Genomic DNA, 18,832 nt, shown 5'->3' on the forward strand with positions numbered 1-18,832 from the left:
GATTCATATAGTCGATTCATCTTGTTTGTGATTGATATATAGTTGATCGATTAGTTGACTAATCCTCTATCATGGATTCCATAGTCTGTTGAACTTAGAAGTTCCAGTTAGCTGAACAAAACACATTATTGTGCGAGAGAAATATCTGAGGTGTTTTCCAGTTCGATGACACTAAGGAATTTGTTTGACTTTCTGGGTGTTGTTGGCACTTAAATGTAGTTTCTGCATTTATATTTTTCTTTTGTGGAATGGATTTCTTGTTCAATGTACAACTTTTTTCTGATCAGGTTGTTCAATGTAAAACTTAACTTGGTCTACTCCGACCAGGCATATCTCTTCCAAGGAAGGTTGTCACTCGTAAATAGTGTGTCAGGTTGAATCCCCACGTGCATACTCCCCTAATCCCTGTTCCAGTGAAGTTTCTGGAAGCAATTTGACAAACAGATGCAATTTTCTTTGGGAAGTCAATGCTGATGGATAAAGATAAATGTGATTAAAATATCAAATGCGAGTACAGAACTTAAGAACATATAACAAGAGCCTTATGTGTAAATGGTTATTCAGAATTGATACTGAAAAAGAGGGATTGTGGAAAGATATAATCAAGTAAAAAATGGATAGTTAATGGTGCACCGACGTCACAACACCTTATGGGTGGTGGTGTGGAAACAGATAAGGAAATGATGGAATGAATTTGAAGTGATGGTAAGAATTTGGGTGGGGAATGGAGGAGAACAAGGATGTGGTGGCTAGAAAACTGACCCCTTAAGGAGCTTTATCAGATCTTGACAGTTTTTCTCACAAAAAAGGCCACATCATAGCAGACTGCTTCAGTGGAAGTATCTAGAAACTCCGCTTCAGAAGGAACCTGCAGGACTGGAAATCAGCGAGTGTGAGTCCACTTATTTCTAGAGTGGAAGGTACGGCGTTAGTGGAGAAAGTCACAACCTCTGTAATGGATGGCTAAGAAGGATGGAGGTTTTGAAGTAAAATCGAGCTATAAATGGAAACAGCACAAGAGGGAGATCCCCAGTGGTCATGGAAGCTGCTATGGAATCTTTGTGCCAACAAAAATGGTTGGATTAGTTTGGATAGCACTCAACGATCCCTGCATCATGCATGGCAATCTTCGAAGAAGAGTATGCAACTATGCAGTATATGTTTCTCAGTCTATCCGGCACCTAGTACTATATTTCAGATCCGTATGGCAAATCTGGTGTATGTTTCTCAGTCTAGTTGAAGTAGTATCAAGGACGGATGACATTGGTTTTTTAAGTGAAAAGTGCAAAAAGGCGATGAGGCTCATGGGGCTTGAAAGGAAAAAAGAAGATGTGAAACACATTCTTCTTTGAAGAAAAATGTACAATTCACTACATTTAATATACCAAACATATATGAATTTAGTAACCCCAAAAAGAGAATTAAGTACTATTATGATCAAATAGTAACTAATATAACTAATGTCATTATTAATACTCCCTCCGTTTCATATTAAATGAGGTACTTTCCTTTTTAGTCTGTTCCAAAACAAATGACACATTTCTAAATTTGAAAATAATTCAACTTTAAACTCGTTCATTTTACCCATTTACCCTTAATGAGAAGCTTTTATAGCCACACAAATGCTATGGCCCCACAAACATTTTACCCCTTAAGCTTTTAAGACCACAAGTTTCAAAAGTCTTCTTTTTTCTTAAACTCCGTGCCGAGTCAAACTACCTCATATAATATGAAACGGAGGGAGTATACAATAGTGCCGATAATAATCCATCTCGTCAAAGTTGAGATTCAAAGAACTGGCTAGTTCTCTTTGGGTCACTTTGTGCGTCGTTATTTAATGCGCACGCTTTTATAAAGCACATGGCTTTACTTATGAAGAGATAGCCCTCGATTCGCATCGAACTTGAAAGATGCAGTGGTGAGCTGAAGTGAACATAACATGAAAAAGTGGCAAAGACCCTGCGGAAAAACATTCAACTATTTATATTTGGACAACTTGGAAAGAGAGGAACCACAGATGTTTGAGGATAAGTGTTTATTATCTTTGTGAAGTTAAAATGATGACAAGCTTATATTTTTTGAGTAATAGAAATGCCATAGATGCATTGGATCTTTTACAGGAATCTGAAGGACTGAATTCCACACTCATCTATTGCAACATGAGCACTACACACATAAATAGATATTATTGTGATTTTCGAAAAGTAAAGTGGCTCAACTTGGTGTACTGTTGTGAAGACAAAAATTATGTCTTGAAAGCACTTAAAATATAAGTTAATGCAAAGAGAAAAACACACGTTGCTTCTTATGATTGGCGCATAAGGGGTTTTGAAAAGTATATTGATGTTAGTAGGTTGCACCCAAGGTTGTGTCCAGTGAAGTGAGTTGAGAACCATGAGGTCTTAGGTTCAAATCCTTGCAGAAGCAAAAATATTGTGTGATTTCTTCACATCTGTCAAAGCCTTGGTAGGGTCACTCGGTGTTTGTGCTGGTGGAAGGTAGCAGGTACCCCATGGAATTAGTTGAGATTTGCACAAATTGGCCCGAATACCACCGATATTTAAAAAAATTGATGTTAGTAGGTTATGTATACATAAAGAATCATGACTCGTAATCTATGCTTCTCATGTTAGAAAGATTTTTGTAAATAAGGGCGAGAGTTGTAGAGATGTCTTAGATTGTTGTGTCAAGTGGCTTCTTTAAGTTGATGGGTTATTTGAGTCAAATATATCAAGGAGACAAATGTTCGGGGAGGAACATATACCATAAAACTTACACATTTCATCTGTTAAATGGAGCTTGGCCTTGACTCAACCCCAAAAGCTAGTTCTAAAAGTGAGAATTCCCCAAGTCCATATAAGGAGACCACCCATCCCCTTCATTGTCGATGTAGGACTCAACACCCCCTCCCACGCCCAGGACTGGACATCTAGAGCGTGGACAATTATGGGGGCCCAACGTCAGAAAATTGGGATGGATCCTGCTTAGATACCATGTTAAATGGACCTTGAGCGTAACTCAACCCCAAAAGCTAGCTGAAGAGGTGAGCATTGCCCAAGCCCATACAAAGAGACCACCCATCTCCTTCATTGTCGGTGTGAGACTCAACATCATCTTCAAGTCTCTTTCTTTCTTTCTCTCTCTCTCATTCTCTGTCCCGCTCTCTTTTTATAATGTCTTTTCTTTTGTGTTATCTTTTAAGTAAATTTATGAGTTAAGTTTTGTGAAACTAACAAATATCAAGTGAATAATGATTTTTGTACCTCGTTGTTGTTTCCTCAATTTAGATGAATATATAGATTATTGTGGCTGGGGTGAGTGATGGTAGAGCGAGGTCATGTCCTTGGGTGGGGTCATGTCCTTGGATGGGGCAGGGGGCGGGGGCAAGGGTGGTAAGGGAACCGCTAGGCTGAGAATTGGGTCCTGGAATACAGGGACATTGATAGGGAAGTCTATAGAGTTGGGGAAGATTGTCCAGAAGAGAAGGGTCAATATAACGTGTGTCTAGGAGACTAGATGGGTGGGTACTAAGGCAGGAGGGCACGAGAAGTTAACGGGTTTAAATTGTGGTATTTAGGAGGTGCTAGTGGCAAGAACGGGGTAGGTATTTTAGTTGATATGGATCTCAGGGAGCTAGTGATAGATGTTAGGGGAGTGAACGATAGGCTAATCACTATTAAGCTATTGGTTGGTGGGTTCACTTTAAACGTGATTAGTGCATATGTGCCTCAATCGGGCTTGAATGAGGAGGTCAAAAGGCACTTCTGGGAGAATTTGGATGAGGTGGTGCGAGGTGTTCCGCTTACCGAGAAACTATTCATAGGAGGTGATTTTAATGGCCATATTGGGGAGACTGCTAGTGGCTATGACGATGTCCGTGGTGGGTTCGGTTTTGGAGGTAGGAAAGAGGAAGGAACTTTGTTGTTGGAGTTCGCTAAAGCTTTCAATTTAGTGATAGTTTTCAAAAGAGGGAGGACCACTTGGTCACTTTCCGGAGTGCGGTGACCAAGACTCAGATTGATTACCTTCTCTGCATGAAGTGTGATAAACGCTTGTACACTGATTGCAAGGTTATCCCGACCGAGTGTTTATCGACACAACATAGACTCTTAGTGATGACTTGGAGATTAAGAGAGAGAGGAAGAAGAGAGCGATATACAGTTTACCTAATATCTAGTGGGAAGTTTTGACTAAGGACAAAGCTCATGAGTTGGGGAGAAGTTTGTGGCTATAGGGAGCTGGAGGAGTAGTGGGGATGCGAGTAGTATGAGGACCACGACAATGAACTGCATAAGGGAAGTTGCTAGAGAGGTGTTAGGGCTCACGAATGGATAATTGGGAGGCCACAAAGAGGACTGCTGGTAGAATGAAGAGGTCTAAGGAAAAGTGAAAGCCAAGAAAGCAACATATTTGAAGCTAGTGGAGAGCGCAGCCAAGGAGGAGAAAAAGACGAATATGGAGTGTTATAAGAAGGTTAAGAAAGAGGCAAAGTTAACGGTCACAATGGCTAAGACTGCAATGTTTGGATGCTTGTATGAGGAACTTGGGGGTGAAGGCGGTGACAAGAGACTGTACAGGTTAGCCAAGGTTAGAGAGAGGAAGGCTCGAGACTCGGATCAAGGGAGGTGCATCAAAGACGAGGAAGGCAAGGTATTGGTGAAAGAGGCGTGTTAGACGTAGATGGCAGACATACTTCCATAAACTCTTGAACGAAGGATGAGACATGATCATCATGCTTAGTGAGTTGGAGAACTCAGAGAGCCAACGAGATTTTGGATTTTGTAGGCATATTAAGGTTGAGGGGTTGATGCAGAAGATGAGCAGGGGTAAAGTGACTGGCCAGACGAGATCTCGGTGGAATTTTGGAAGGATGCGGGCCGAGCAGGCCTGGAGCGGTTTACTGTATTGTTTAATGTCATTTTTACAACGAAGAAGGTACCCGATGAATGGAGGTGGAGTTTGTTGGTTCCGTTGTACAAGAATAAAGGTGATGTCTAGAATTGCAACAACTATAGGAATATCAAGCTGCTAAGTCACACTATAAAAGTTTGGGATAGGGTGGTGGAGAGGAGAGTGAGGAGAAGTGTGTCTATTTCTGAGAACCAGTTCGGATTCATGCCGGGACGGTCGACTCCAGAAGCTATTCATCTTGTGAGGAGATTGGTGGAGCAGTATAGAGAGAGGAAAAAGGACTTGCATATGATGTTCATTGACCTAGAAAAAGCCTACAGCAAAGTCCCGATGGAGGTTCTATGAAGAAGTTTGGAGGTTAGCGGTATTCCAGTAGCATACACTAGGGTAATTAAGGATATGTACGATGGTGCTAAAACTCGGGTGAGGACTATGGGAGGAGACGCAGAACATTTTTCAGTGATGATGGGGTTACTTCAGGGATTAGCTCTTAGCCCATTTTTATTTGCTCTAGCGATGGATGTGTTGACATGACACATCCAAGGGGCGGTGCCATGGTATATGGTTATTTGCAGATGACATAATGCTGATTGACGAGATGCGCTGCGGGGTTAATGCTAGGCTGGAGGTTTGGAGATAGATCCAGGAGTCTAAAGATTTCAAGTTGAGTAGAACGAAAACAGAATACTTGGACTGCAAGTTCAGTGATGGGACGCATGAAGCAGAAGTAGACGTGAAGCTTGACACACAAGTCTATCCCCAAGAGAGATAGTTTCAAATATCTTAGGTCTGTTTAACGGGGAGATTGACGAGGATGTTACACATCGTATTGGAGCAGGGTGGATGAAATGGAGGCTCGCATCTGGTGTTTTGTGTGATAAGAATGTGCCACCAAGACTTAAAGGCAAGTTCTACAGAGTGGTGGTTAGATTGACTATGTTGTATGGTGCTGAGTGTTGGTCACTCAAGAAGTCCCATGTCCTGAAGATGAAAGTAGTAGAGATGAGGATGTTGAGATGAATGTGTGGGCATACTAGGAAAGATAAGATTATGATGAAGTTATTACGGACAAGGTGGGAGTGGCCCCTATGGAAGACAAATTGCGGGAATGGAAGCTGAGATGGTTCGGACACCTGATGAGTAGAGACATAGATGCCCTTGGTTAGGAGGTGTGAGAGGTTCACCATATCGGGTTTGAGGAAGGGTACAGGTAGGCCAAAGAGTACTGGGGAGAGGTGATTAGGCAGGACATGACATTGCTTTAGCTTACCGAGGACATCACCCTCGATAGGAAGCTGTAGAGGTTGAGAATTAGGGTTGAAGGTTGATAGGTTGTCGAAAGTTTCTCCTAGTCTTACCAATAGTATTAGTTGTGAGAAAGCATGGGAAAAATATATTATTGATTAAAAATGACAATGATACAATGAGCCCTATATATACAATACATGTCCTACTCCTAATACATATGGGATTAGGGTTATTTACTACTATTTATACAATGAAACTAACACTTTCCCTCAAGCTGGTGCATATAAATCATATGTACCGAGCTTGTTACATATATAACTAATACGAGGACCAGTGAGGGACTTGGTGAAAATATCAGCAAGCTGATCATTCGACTTCACAAATTTTGTAGCAATATCTCCCGAGAGTATCTTTTCTCTAACAAAGTGACAGTCAATCTCGATGTGTTTAGTTCTCTCACGGAACACTGGATTTGACGCAATATGAAGAGCAGCTTGATTATCACACACAAGTCCCATCTGACTAATCTCACCAAATTTTAACTCCTTGGGCAACTGTTTGATCCAAATTAGCTCACATGTGGCCATAGCCATTGCTCGATATTCTGCTTCTGCACTAGACCGAGCAACCACATTCTGTTTCTTGCTCTTCCAAGACACCAAATTTCCTCCTACTAAGACACAATATCCAGACGTAGAACGTCTATTAGAAGGTGACCCTGCCCAATCAGCATCTGAGTATCCAACGATCTGCTCATGGCCTCGATCTTCAAACAATAAGCCTTTGCCTGGAGCTGATTTTATATACCGAAGAATGCGGACAACTGTATCCCAATGACTATCACAGGGAGAATCCATAAACTGACTCACAAGGAAAGGAAATGTCAAGTCTAGTAACTGTGAGGTAATTTAATTTACCAACCAACCGCCTATATCTTGCAGGATCGCTAAGAGGCTCCCCCTGTCCTGACAGAAGTTTAGAATTCGGATTCATCGGAGTGTCAACAGGTCTACAACCTGTCATTCCTGTCTCCTCGAGAATATCTAAGGCATACTTCCGTTGTGAGATCACAATACCTGAGCTAGACTGAGCGACCTCAATACCCAGAAAATACTTTAATCTGCCTAGATCCTTATTCTGAAAGTGCTGAAAGAGATGTTGCTTCAACTTACTAATACCATCCTGATCATTGCCGGTAATAACAATATCGTCAACATAAACGACTAGAAAAATACAGAGATTTGAAGCAGAATGTCGATAAAAAACAGAGTGATCAGCTTCACTATGAGTCATGCCAAACTCCTTAATAACTGTGCTGTACTTACCAAACCAGGCTCGAGGAGACTGCTTTAGACCATAGAGGGACCGACGCAACCGACATACAAGGCCAGTAGACTCCCCCTGAGCAACAAAACCAGGTGGTTGCTCCATATAAACCTCATCCTCAAGGTCACCGTGAAAAAAAACATTCTTAATGTCCAACTGATAGAGAGGCCAATGGTGAACAACAACCATGGATAAAAAAAGGCGGACTGATGCAATTTTAGCCACGGGAGAGAAAGTATCACTGTAATCGAGTCCAAATATCTGAGTATATCCTTTGGCAACAAGATGAGCCTTAAGTCGATCAACCTGGCCATCTGGATCAACTTTGACTGCATACACCCAACGACAACCAACAGTCGATTTACTTGAAGGAAGAGGAACAAGCTCCCAAGTACCACTTGTATCTAAAGCAGACATCTCGTCAATCATAGCCTGTCGCCATTCGGGATGAGACAGTGCTTCACCTGTAGACTTAGGGATGGAAACAGAGGACAAAGATGACACAAATGCACAATAGGATGATGAGAGACGATGGTAACTTAAACCGATATAATGAGGATTAGGATTAAGTGTGGACCGTATACCTTTTCGTAGTGCAATCGGTTGATTAAGAGGAGACAAATCCGCAGTATTAGTAGGGTCAGGTGCAGGACGTGAATCAGCTGGGCCTGATGCTGGGGGCGGACGACGATGATAAATCAGGAGTGGTGGAGCTGTAGAAGGTTGAACTGGACTAGGTGGTGGCACTGGAGCTATAGTTGGTGGAACTGGGCTAGGTGGTGGCACTGGAGCTATAGTTGGTGGAACTGGACTAGGTGGTGGCACTGGACTCGGTGGTGACACTAGAGCAATAGGTGGTGGAGCTGTAACTGGAACTGTACGCGGTGGAGCTATGGAGGAAGATGAATGGGAGATAGGGATTGAATCTCCAAAAGAAGGAACAGGTAGCACCTCAGAAATATCTAAGTGATTAACTAGGCCTGTGAAGTATGATTGGGTTTCAAAGAAGGTAACATCAACAGACATAAGAAATCGCTGAAGGTCAGGAGAATAACATCGATATCCCTTTTGCGTTCTCGAGTAACCCAGAAATATGCACTTAAGAGCACGAGGAACTAGCTTATCTTTTCCTGGAGTAAGGTCATGAACAAAGCACGTACTCCCAAAGACACGGGGTGGAAGAGAGAACAAAGGTAAGTGGGGAAACAGGACAAAGAATCGAACTTGATTTTGGATAGCTGAAGATGGCATACGATTAATAAGATAACAAGATGTAAGAACTGCATCCCCAAAAACGCAGCGGAACATGAGATTGTATGAGTAGGGTACGAGCAGTTTCAATAAGATGTCTATTCTTTCTTTCAGCAACCCCATTTTGTTGGGATGTGTACGGACAAGATGTTTGATGAATAATCCCATGGTAGTTCATAAACTGCTGAAATGGGAAAGACAAATACTCTAGGGCATTATCACTACGAAATATGCGGATAGAAACCCCAAATTGATTTTGAATTTCAGCATGGAAGGTCTGGAAAATAGAAAACAACTCAGATCGATTTTTCATCAAAAATATCCAAGTGCACCTGGAATAATCATCAATGAAACTGACAAAGTAGCGGAATCCTAAGGTAGAACTAACCCGACTAGGACCCCAAACATCTGAATGGACTAAAGTGACTCTGCTCGATTGTCAAGACGCCGCGGGAAATGGGAGCAGGTATGCTTACCGAGCTGACACGACTCACACTCTAGAGTGGACAAGTGATATAAGCCAGGTACCATTTTCTGAAGTTTTGACAAATTGGGATGTCCTAACCGTTTATGTATTAAATTTGGTGAATCAGTAACGGGAGAAGTTATTGGAGGAAGACAAGATGCGAGTCCATGTGATTTTGCAAGGATAAGGTAATAAAGTCCATCTGATTCACGTCCGGTACCAATGATCCGCCCTGTACTGCGTTCCTGTATAAAAACAAGGTCATCAAGAAATAAAACAGCAGATTTAAGTGATTTGGCTAAGCGACTAACGGTTATGAGATTAAAAGGACTACCAGGAACATAAAGAACTGAGTCTAAAGGTAAGGAAGGAAGTGGACTTGCTTGACCTATTGCAGTTGCCATGGCTTGAGACCCATTGGCCATTGTGACTGTTGGAAATGATTGAGAATATGAGATACTAGTGAAAAGAGATTTGTTACCAGAAATATGATCAGATGCACCTGAATCAATTACCCAAGACTCGGAAGGTGAAGATTGGGAGACACCAGTCATGCTACTATTTGTTGGAACAACGGAGGTTAATCCTGAAGATGTCTGTTTATGTGCTTTGTACTAAAGGAACTCAATATAATCCGGTAAAGAAACCATATGGATTGGATTTATTGCATTTAATCCAATGGATTGTGAGTTAAAGGCTTCAGATACGAAGTCCATTATAATATCGTGCCGGAAAAAGCAGAAAATTGCTGGGGATCACTGTTCACGCCAGAAAAATCACTGTAGCTCGCCGGAAAATTCCAAAGTTGTCGGAATCTGTCGAAAATAGTATCAATGGACTCGGAATTGCAAGGAGATGAAGCTGTCCTGAAGAAATTTTTTCAAAATCTGACCGGAAGGGGTCACACGAGCCGGCGTGTATGACAGATGCGCCGCCGGAAACAGTTCTCCGACAGGCGCGTGACAGCGTGTGGCTAACTATTTTCCGGTGATTTTTTTTGGGGTTTGGTCGGATCTCTCTTGGGAACCTTGTGGTGGTGTTGGATTTTGCACAACACTGATAATTAGTGACTTTGACGCAATTAGTCACTTAGGTCACCGGAAAATTGCACGGTGACTGAGTTTTTTCTTCCCGGATATCGCTGGAATGACGCGCAACGATCTCTTCTCACCGATGCTCTGATACCATGTGAGAAAGCACGGGAAAAAATATATTATTGATTAAAAATGACAATGATACAATGAGCCCTATATACACAATACATGTCCTACACCTAATACATATGGGATTAGGGTTATTTACTACTATTTATACAATGAAACTAACATTAGTAATATTCTTATATTTTCTTATTCCTAGATCTTTGTTATTACATGTTGTGTCATTCTTACCAGTAATATTAGTACTATTCTTGTATTTCTTATTTCTAGATCTTTGTTATTACACGTCGTGTCTTTATTTTTATTATTGGTTGCTTCCTTTTCATTGTTCCTTGAGCCGAGAGTCTGTCGAAGCAGTCTATCTACCTTCACAAGGTAGGGTAAGATCTGCGTACACATTATCCTCCCCAGACCCCACTTATGGGATTACATTAGTTCTTTTTTGGTTGTTGTTGTAGTTGTATATAGATTGTGTACGATATTACGCCTTGGTATGTGTCAAACTAGGTAAGGTGAGAGTCCATGAACCATAGGGTTTTACCCTGGCTTGTGATGTCTAATATGATTATCTTGCTACTGATGGAAAGCCTTCCAGCGACATGTGAAATTGAAAAAACCAGTTGGATTACTTCCTATGATGCATATGCCCAAGAACTCCATGTTTGCTTGAAATGATATTTTTCTTTTTGCTTCAGCATGTTGCTCTTTGCAGGTTCCAAAGAATGTTTGAACTTCGTATTCTTCATTTAATTGTTTGATCACAAACAGCTATTGATGTTCATTTTCTAGGTTCATGATTTTGGCTTCTTTCGCTATGACCCTGGTGCAATACAATTCTTGAGCTATGAAGAGATTCCTCTTGCTCCTGATGCTGCCGCTGTGGGTGTAGAAATCAGGGTTGTTGGTAATGACAGCGGCGAGAAGGTATGGTCTTGGATTGGACATCTTTACTTAATTATCCTATTTAGTTGATCATATTCTGTCAGTTTATGCTAATTGTTTCCTTTAATTCAAAAGGGTAGCAAATTGCAAATCAAATCTTTATAGCAATTCCAAGAGTCTGTAAAAGAGTTTCCTTGCACGCGCACTCATACATGTATACATAAATGTCAAGTAAACTTTTAGCGGAGGCACAATATCACTCAAGACTTTCTGTTGGATAAGGGCATCACAGCTGTCCAACATTCACACATACACATACATATATATACATCATAAATGTCAAGTAAATAGTGGAGGCCTGATATAATTCAAAACAATTCTAGTCGTGGTTACTTTAACTTCTTAATGTATATTCTGCCATAAGATGTTTCTAATGTTTGTGTGCCTAGTCATTCTTTGACTCAAGTTTTATGTTGTTAACTTATCAAAAAAGTTGTATGTTGTTCACCTTTTTAACTTATATGTTGTGGAAACCCGGAAACCTTGTTATTCGTTGACATTAAATATGATGCTGGCAATTTTCTTTTTGACTTTTCTTTAAATTGCTTTTTGGTGCTTGTCATTGAGTCAAAAGGAATGGTGTTGTTGGGATTGTCCAATCCCAACTCGAATTATAAAACTATGGTCAGACTTGGGCATACAAATTAGTTTCCATGTTTACAGGCATGGTTAGGCTTCTCCTACTTTTCAAGTAAATAGTTTTTGTTGATTGAACTAAAGAAGTTGCATTGAGAGATGCTTCAGTTTTTATTTTTGTTAATATCCAATTTATCAGCGTCTATTCCCAGAACTATAAGGAGAATGCTAGGACATGCAATTCATTCACTATGCTTCACGCAACATGTCTATTCTATTGATGTAGCGCATAATGCGTTAATGCATTTAATTCTAGATGATAAAAGAGATCTTCTGTCATCGTGATCAAATCACTGAAGACAAGATGAAATATTCCCCTAACTTTCATGACTGTTGGTCTCGACTAACCATGACTGAATATCCCCATCCTGCATGTGAGTAGAGGTGAACATGCATGGGATACTTCTTGAATACAAACTTAGGGTGGATTTTAGATCCTTTGCTTTCTATTCTTCTAGAGTGGTTTTAAGGCCTCACATAATCATTTGAAGAGTTGTGTTCTTAAGGGTTAAGAATTCTGTTGCCTCACAAACACCATTAAAGAGAATAGATGATTTTTTCCAATTATTAAAAGAGGTGCTCTTTGTATTTACTTGGTCAGTCATCAGTGGTTGCTTCAAGGCCTTTCCACCCTTTTTGTGAGCATAAGGTGGTTCTGCGTGCACTGGGAATGTTCAATTTGAATTATTTGCTTATTAAAGTCAATCGGTGGAATTGTATTTAATAGGTCTTTGAATTGCCATGTGAATACAACTGAAGTATCCCTTGCTATTGTTATTGTTATTGTTTGAATTGCCATGTGAATATTATTGAGGTATCCTTTTCTATTGTTATGTTACTGATGAATTACTGTTATTTTTGCTTCTAATCATATCTGATATATTCATGGGGCTGAAATAATGTCTTAGCCTACAACTTGTCTAGTGAAGTTGCTATCTCAAATTAGTTGTGTTACATGACTTTTATTGTTATGTTCTATCAACCCTTCCCTTGCATCCTCTTCAATTTTCTAGTGATATTTGCGTTAGAATTTCTAGATTCTTATTCTTTTTGGCTTTATTCTGAATTATTCAGGTGTCTATTTTGGCCGGTACCCTTGCTCGATTAGATAGAGATGCTCCGCAGTATAAAAAGTATGTAACCTATCACCTCAAATTGTTCTTTCATGACTCTCGAGTAAGTTGTGATGCTAGAATGTGTTTTTTTTTTTTTTTGGGGGGGGGGGATGGTGATAAGTAGAATATGATTGATTACTCTTTCATTGATCTTAGTTGTTGAATGTATGTGACTAAATGATAGTGGAGCCTGCTAGAAGATTACCAGTGTTTAACAGTCTTTTGAAATGCCTTTGCTTTGTAATTGTGGAACCAAAAGATGTATAAAACCTGCTTTATGTGCTTTGTGGTGTGTCTCAATAGCAATGTAGGATCTTCTGCATCTGAATGGACTTTGCAATGTGCTACCCATCAGCTGTAGACTTCTGTTAACTTTAGTCTTTCCATCCCCTGAAATATTCTTGGTTCTAAATCTGTCCCATGGATTTAATGCCTGCCTCATATCAGTTTAATGATTTTTTTTTAAATGGAAGCATCTAATTAACAGGGTATTTTTGGTAAGTGTGCCTACCACTGTCTCTCTTCTGGTACTACATCCATGGAAGTCGATTTGGAAGTGTAATCCTTCCCGTAACTAGCTTGTTCTGGAGGAGTGCAAGTAGATTGTCTGTAGGATTGAATCTTATGGTGCTTGTCTTACCTAGTCAAATTTACAAGAAATGAGCTTCAGCATATGTTTTATGTGCTAGAGAGAAACAGAATTGGTGAATCATCTTTTGCTAAACTGCCGGGTGACTAGGTAGATCTGAGTGATGTTCTTGTACGTAGTTCGAAAGAACTGGATGATGCCAAGTCAGTGAAGGAGCTGGTGGTGGTGTTGGAATGGATAAGCTGGATAAAGAGATGAAGAAATTATTGTCTACCCATCCCACTCTGTGTATTTTAGGTGATTTGGTTGGAGAGGAACCAAAGATGTTTCTAACAGAAAGCTGAACCTGTCCATAAGCTTAAGTATAAATGTTTGTATCTTTTGGCCTTTTGATGTAAATTGCTAAATTTATGACACAGATGGTCTTTTACATTTTTTCAGCTTCATGAGATTATAAAGGGGCTGAGTTTTTGTTGTTCGTATATGCATCTACTTGGTGCTTTTTCTCATTAATAATATTGTCTTATCGAAAAAATTCTTTGCTAGTGCATGCCAAGGACTTTAAAGTTTTTCCAGTATAATGAGTAGGCTGAGGCGTTTGGATGGAGAAGTCCCGTTTAACTTAACCAGCTGAACTACTAACTTGTCCGCTGCATACACTAGATGTACCTGGTTTCCCTGTAATTATGAAGAATCTTTTTGTTTTTTCCTAAATGAAGTTCTGCAGTTCTTCTCTATTGGGGAATAATTTTGCAAGTTTTGGGGCCGCTATGTATGCATTTTGGTAACATCTCCAGTTTTGGTGCAGAGATGGCTACAATGACTTCAACACGTTCTACATGCAAGTAAGCATAATGATGTTACACTTTTGTTATTTGGCAGTAGCACTGGTGGATTTTGACTAGATATGAATTTAGTAGATAATACTACCTCTGGTCCTTTTTAAATGTCGTTTTAGCCAAACAAATTTGGTCCATAATAAGTGTCACTTTTGGAAACCAAGAAGGCGTCAATTATTTTTTTTCCAAATCTATGCTTGCTCCAATTAATAGGTTTATACATTTTTCTAAAAAAGTCTTTCAACAGTTATTTCTCATTTTGAGGAGATATAAGGGTAATATAGTCAAATAACTCCTATAATTATTGCTATTAAATGGTTTTTAATCAGTGTACCAAAACTTTAAATAAAATTCAAAAGGGACCGGAGGGAGTTTGTGTTTAGAAACAAAAAGGGAGATGGTCACTTTGCTTTTTCAATTTTGAAGAAAGAACACTACCAGAGATAATTTTAACTCTTTGAGCACTTCTGGCATGCATCTAGTGGTAAAAGACGGAGAAGATGAATATATGCTAATGAGAGCTATTACTGCTCTGCTGTGTTTTATTGTGCTGCTCCCTCAATTAGCTTATGACTTCCAAGTTTGTGTCCTTGCTCTTGGTTTAGTAGATAGGACTGTTTTTATCAATATGGTTCTTTCATAAGTGCTAAGAAATGTCGTGAATGAGTCAAAGGAATTTTTGTTTCAACTTGATACTCTTTTATGTACTCCAATTCTGGGGTTTTAGCTTATGATTTTTGTCCTTATAGTAGTAGCTTGATATGTTTTTCTCCGCTACTTCCAATGACTACTTTTGTTGTTCAACTTTTGTGTTCTTTTCTTCCAGGCTGCTTCGGGGACTAAGGGTGGTTCAAGTGGCTCGCCTGTAATTGATTGGCAAGGACGAGCTGTTGCCTTGAACGCTGGGAGCAAGTTATCAAGTGCATCTGCTTTTTTCTTGCCTTTAGAACGAGTTAGTACATGTTCTGTTGTCCTATATGTTAAAGAGCTTTATTATGTTATTCTCTTTTGTAATTGTTGCAATTATTGTTGTCTTTCATTTGAAGCTCTAAAAATCTTAAATTTTACTGAAGCATAAAGTTGACTCTGAGAAAAATTTCGTGAACAGAGTGATATGAAGTGTCAGCCCAAATCATGCTTCCCTAACAAAACTGTTATCCTGAGAGATATTAAAACCTTGAGTGGGCAAAGAGAAAAGAACTTTATCCTTCTCTGCAATTGGCTGTTTGCACCTTGTTTTTATGCTGCTTGCTATTCCGAGTTTTCTTGTTCTTTATATATATATCATTATTGGGGGAACTGGGAGTTGATCAGTTTCTTTGTTTCATTTCTGATTTTGATACCTCCTTTCAGAATGGTGATGAGTCAGTATCTTCATCACTTGACTCATGGTTTTATGTTCTGTATGTTATAAAGGAATCAAATTCTTTTACTCCTGAAATACCTCTCTAGTCTAAATTTTTCTATATTTCTGTGCTTCCTCTGTATTGTTCGTGCATTATCCTTAAAAAATAGTTTGGTAAATGAGGGAGATTTGAAGTCTGAAGTTTCTTCATGCAATTTCCTGTTTCACTTATTTCTTTTTCATTATTAAATAAGGTCTATCCCATATTCCAACTACTACCAGATAACAGTTTTTTTGGTTGCCTTTGAGTAATTGCTTCTGCTGAGAGTCAAGGTTTTTTTTCCCTTAGGAAAACGGGACAATAAATTGGTTAGGAGTTCACACTGAATTTATATGTTGCATTCCGAACTCTCAAACTGTACTTATGAGTCATGTAGGTGTCATTTTAGTGGCATCACATTTTCTGTTTCTTGTTTCTATCCGCTTCTAGCCACATTCGTTTTCAGGCTCATCTTTCCTGTTATTTAGTAAATCAAGCAACAGTTGACCCCCTTTTTTTTGTGTGTGTTCTAGGTTGTCAGGTCACTCAAATTCTTACAGGAAGGAGGATATTTTTCTACAGATAAATGGGCAGCTGTCACTATTCCTCGTGGTACGCTTCAGGTTTGTTAGTTATTTTCTTGCTGCAACTTATTTTTCCCCTATGAATGCCTGAAAAGGACTTGGATATCTTTTAGGGGATTTTTTTGGATAAAGTAATTATTTCATTTATGCTGTCGGAAGCCTAAGTATACAAGTGATATCCGAAAGCTAGAGTACCTTCAAAAAGAAAAATAATTTGGTTCGCTATAAATGACGCCAAATCATCTACACTAATAGGGATATTTTTGGGTGCATAAAAGATTCATCAAAGGCAAAATGAAAGCATCAAACATATAGAATTCAATTTCCATCCTTTGAAATGCTCTCCCATCCCTCATTGCCCTCATCAACAAATGCCCTCCTATCCCTCTCTCCAAAGTACCCACATAAGGGCCAAAAGAAAATAATGTCCCATGTACGGCATCTTCTCCTCCTCCTAAACTAGCTGTGCGTCACGTCCTTTACAGTAGTCGGTATTGATCACTGAACTCCAAACATATTTAGCACCATTCACTACAATTGGCTTGCTACCTGGTAATGCAGCAATACGTAATTCTTATATCGGTGTCCCCCTAGAGTTTTGATGCACCGACAATGGTAGTACAATGCGGGATGTGGTTGGTGGTATGTCACGAGTTCAAAACCTAGCTGTTGAACCAAGTCTAGTTTTTAAGTAGAGAAAGATAGAGGAGCAGAACCATTATCCCCAAGTTTTGAAGATGAAACAATGATTTTTTAGTCCTGAAAAAGTGACTCATCTCTTCATCCAACTGTTTGCACGCAATTAGTTAGCTTCTTTAATTTTTCAACTGTTAGAAGTCGCACCCTGTTCTGCCAGCCACGGGAACAAGCATACCTTTCTTGGCACTCTGGAAATCCAGAATGAACTGTGTGGCAAGCCTGCGCCCTATATTCAAAGTAATCTATAGTAGTAGATTTTTACTGGAAATAATCCCCTTCCTCTTCTGTTCCATCTCATAGTTCCTTCTCCAAACGTGTGCTGTTTTGCTTGTACACTAACTCCATCAGGTTCTGGAATATATCTATCTCCCAATCTTGTAAATTCCTCCTACATGTAAGGTCTGAATGAGACCCCTCTAAGCTGTAAACATGATGAATTGTCATGTCATTCCGATGCGATATGCTGTAAATAGCTGGGAAAGCTACTAAAAATATAATGTTGCTGCACCACCTTTGTTTCCAACACTATACCTTTTAAGGGGATTATCTTGTTTTATTTAGTCATTTTATTTCATCCTCAAATGATAGCCCGTACAATTGCTGACTTTATCATATTTGGTTCTATTACTTAAAAACTTTTTAGCACTAGTCGTTCGTATTTGTTTCGTATCACTCTTTGGGAATTACTTAACATTAAAATTTGGTTATTTGTTCTGGTATCCTGCTTCCTTTTACTGGATCTGACATATGCCAGATAGACTGTAAAACACATTATCTATAATCTTTAAACTGGACCTTTTAAATTTTTAGAGCACAACGTACAACAACAACATACCCAGTAAAATCCCATTAGTGGGGTCTGGGGAGGTAGGATGTACGCATACCTTACCCCTACCCCGGAAGGGTAGAGAGGCTGTTTCCGGGAGACTCTCGGCTCAACAAAAGAGATAATAATATCAGAAAAGAAATGCAAGAAGAGATCTGTAACAACAAAAGAAGCAAGAGAAGTAATAATGTGGAAAGAGTAAGAAACTTGAATAATTTCATTCATATTTTTGAATGTCATATACATGGCTTTATATACAAGAAGAGGTTAGAAACAAAATCCCATAAAATCTAACAAAATCCCATAAAATTTGGGATTATACAAAATAAAATAAAACAAAGAATCAAAATTCGATAAGGAAAGATCTTAGAGAATCAAAACTTGATATGGACAAATCTTAGAGGATCAAATCTTGATATGGAGAATATCTTCTTGGAAATCCTCTATCATTCAACACTCCCCCTCAAGCTGGTGAATGGATATCTTCCATTCCTAGCTTGCTTATCAGGTCTTGAAACACATTGTTTGACAGTCCTTTTGTTAAAACATCGGCCAACTGATTTTTTGTAGATACAAATGGTGTACAGATGAGTCCACTATCTAATTTCTCTTTAATGAAGTGTCTATCTACCTCAATATGCTTAGTGCGATCATGCTGTACAGGATTATGAGCTATACTTATTGCTGATTTATTGTCACAATATAGTCTCATAGGTCCTTCCCATGTTATCTTCAAATCATCAAGGATTATCTTTAACCATAACAACTCACAAACTCCCGTCGCCATAGATCTGAACTCGGATTCTGCACTTGATCTGGCCACCACATCCTGTTTTTTACTTCTCCAAGTCACAA

General features: G+C 39.4%; 1 protein-coding gene across 1 annotated transcript in view; it reads left to right on the top strand.

The window, feature by feature from the left end:
• LOC104238164 (protease Do-like 7) overlaps positions 1–18,832 on the top strand; it is a 48,095-nt gene that overhangs the window by 4,421 nt on the left and 24,842 nt on the right. Inside the window, exons 3-7 of the mRNA XM_009792455.2 lie at positions 11,152–11,286; positions 13,015–13,073; positions 14,453–14,489; positions 15,310–15,435; positions 16,402–16,491. Coding sequence (XP_009790757.1) covers positions 11,152–11,286; positions 13,015–13,073; positions 14,453–14,489; positions 15,310–15,435; positions 16,402–16,491 — 447 coding nt within the window. The remainder of the gene's footprint in view (positions 1–11,151; positions 11,287–13,014; positions 13,074–14,452; positions 14,490–15,309; positions 15,436–16,401; positions 16,492–18,832) is intronic.

Source organism: Nicotiana sylvestris, chromosome 9 (assembly GCF_000393655.2).
Source record: "Nicotiana sylvestris chromosome 9, ASM39365v2, whole genome shotgun sequence".
NCBI classification, from domain to species: domain Eukaryota; kingdom Viridiplantae; phylum Streptophyta; class Magnoliopsida; order Solanales; family Solanaceae; genus Nicotiana; species Nicotiana sylvestris.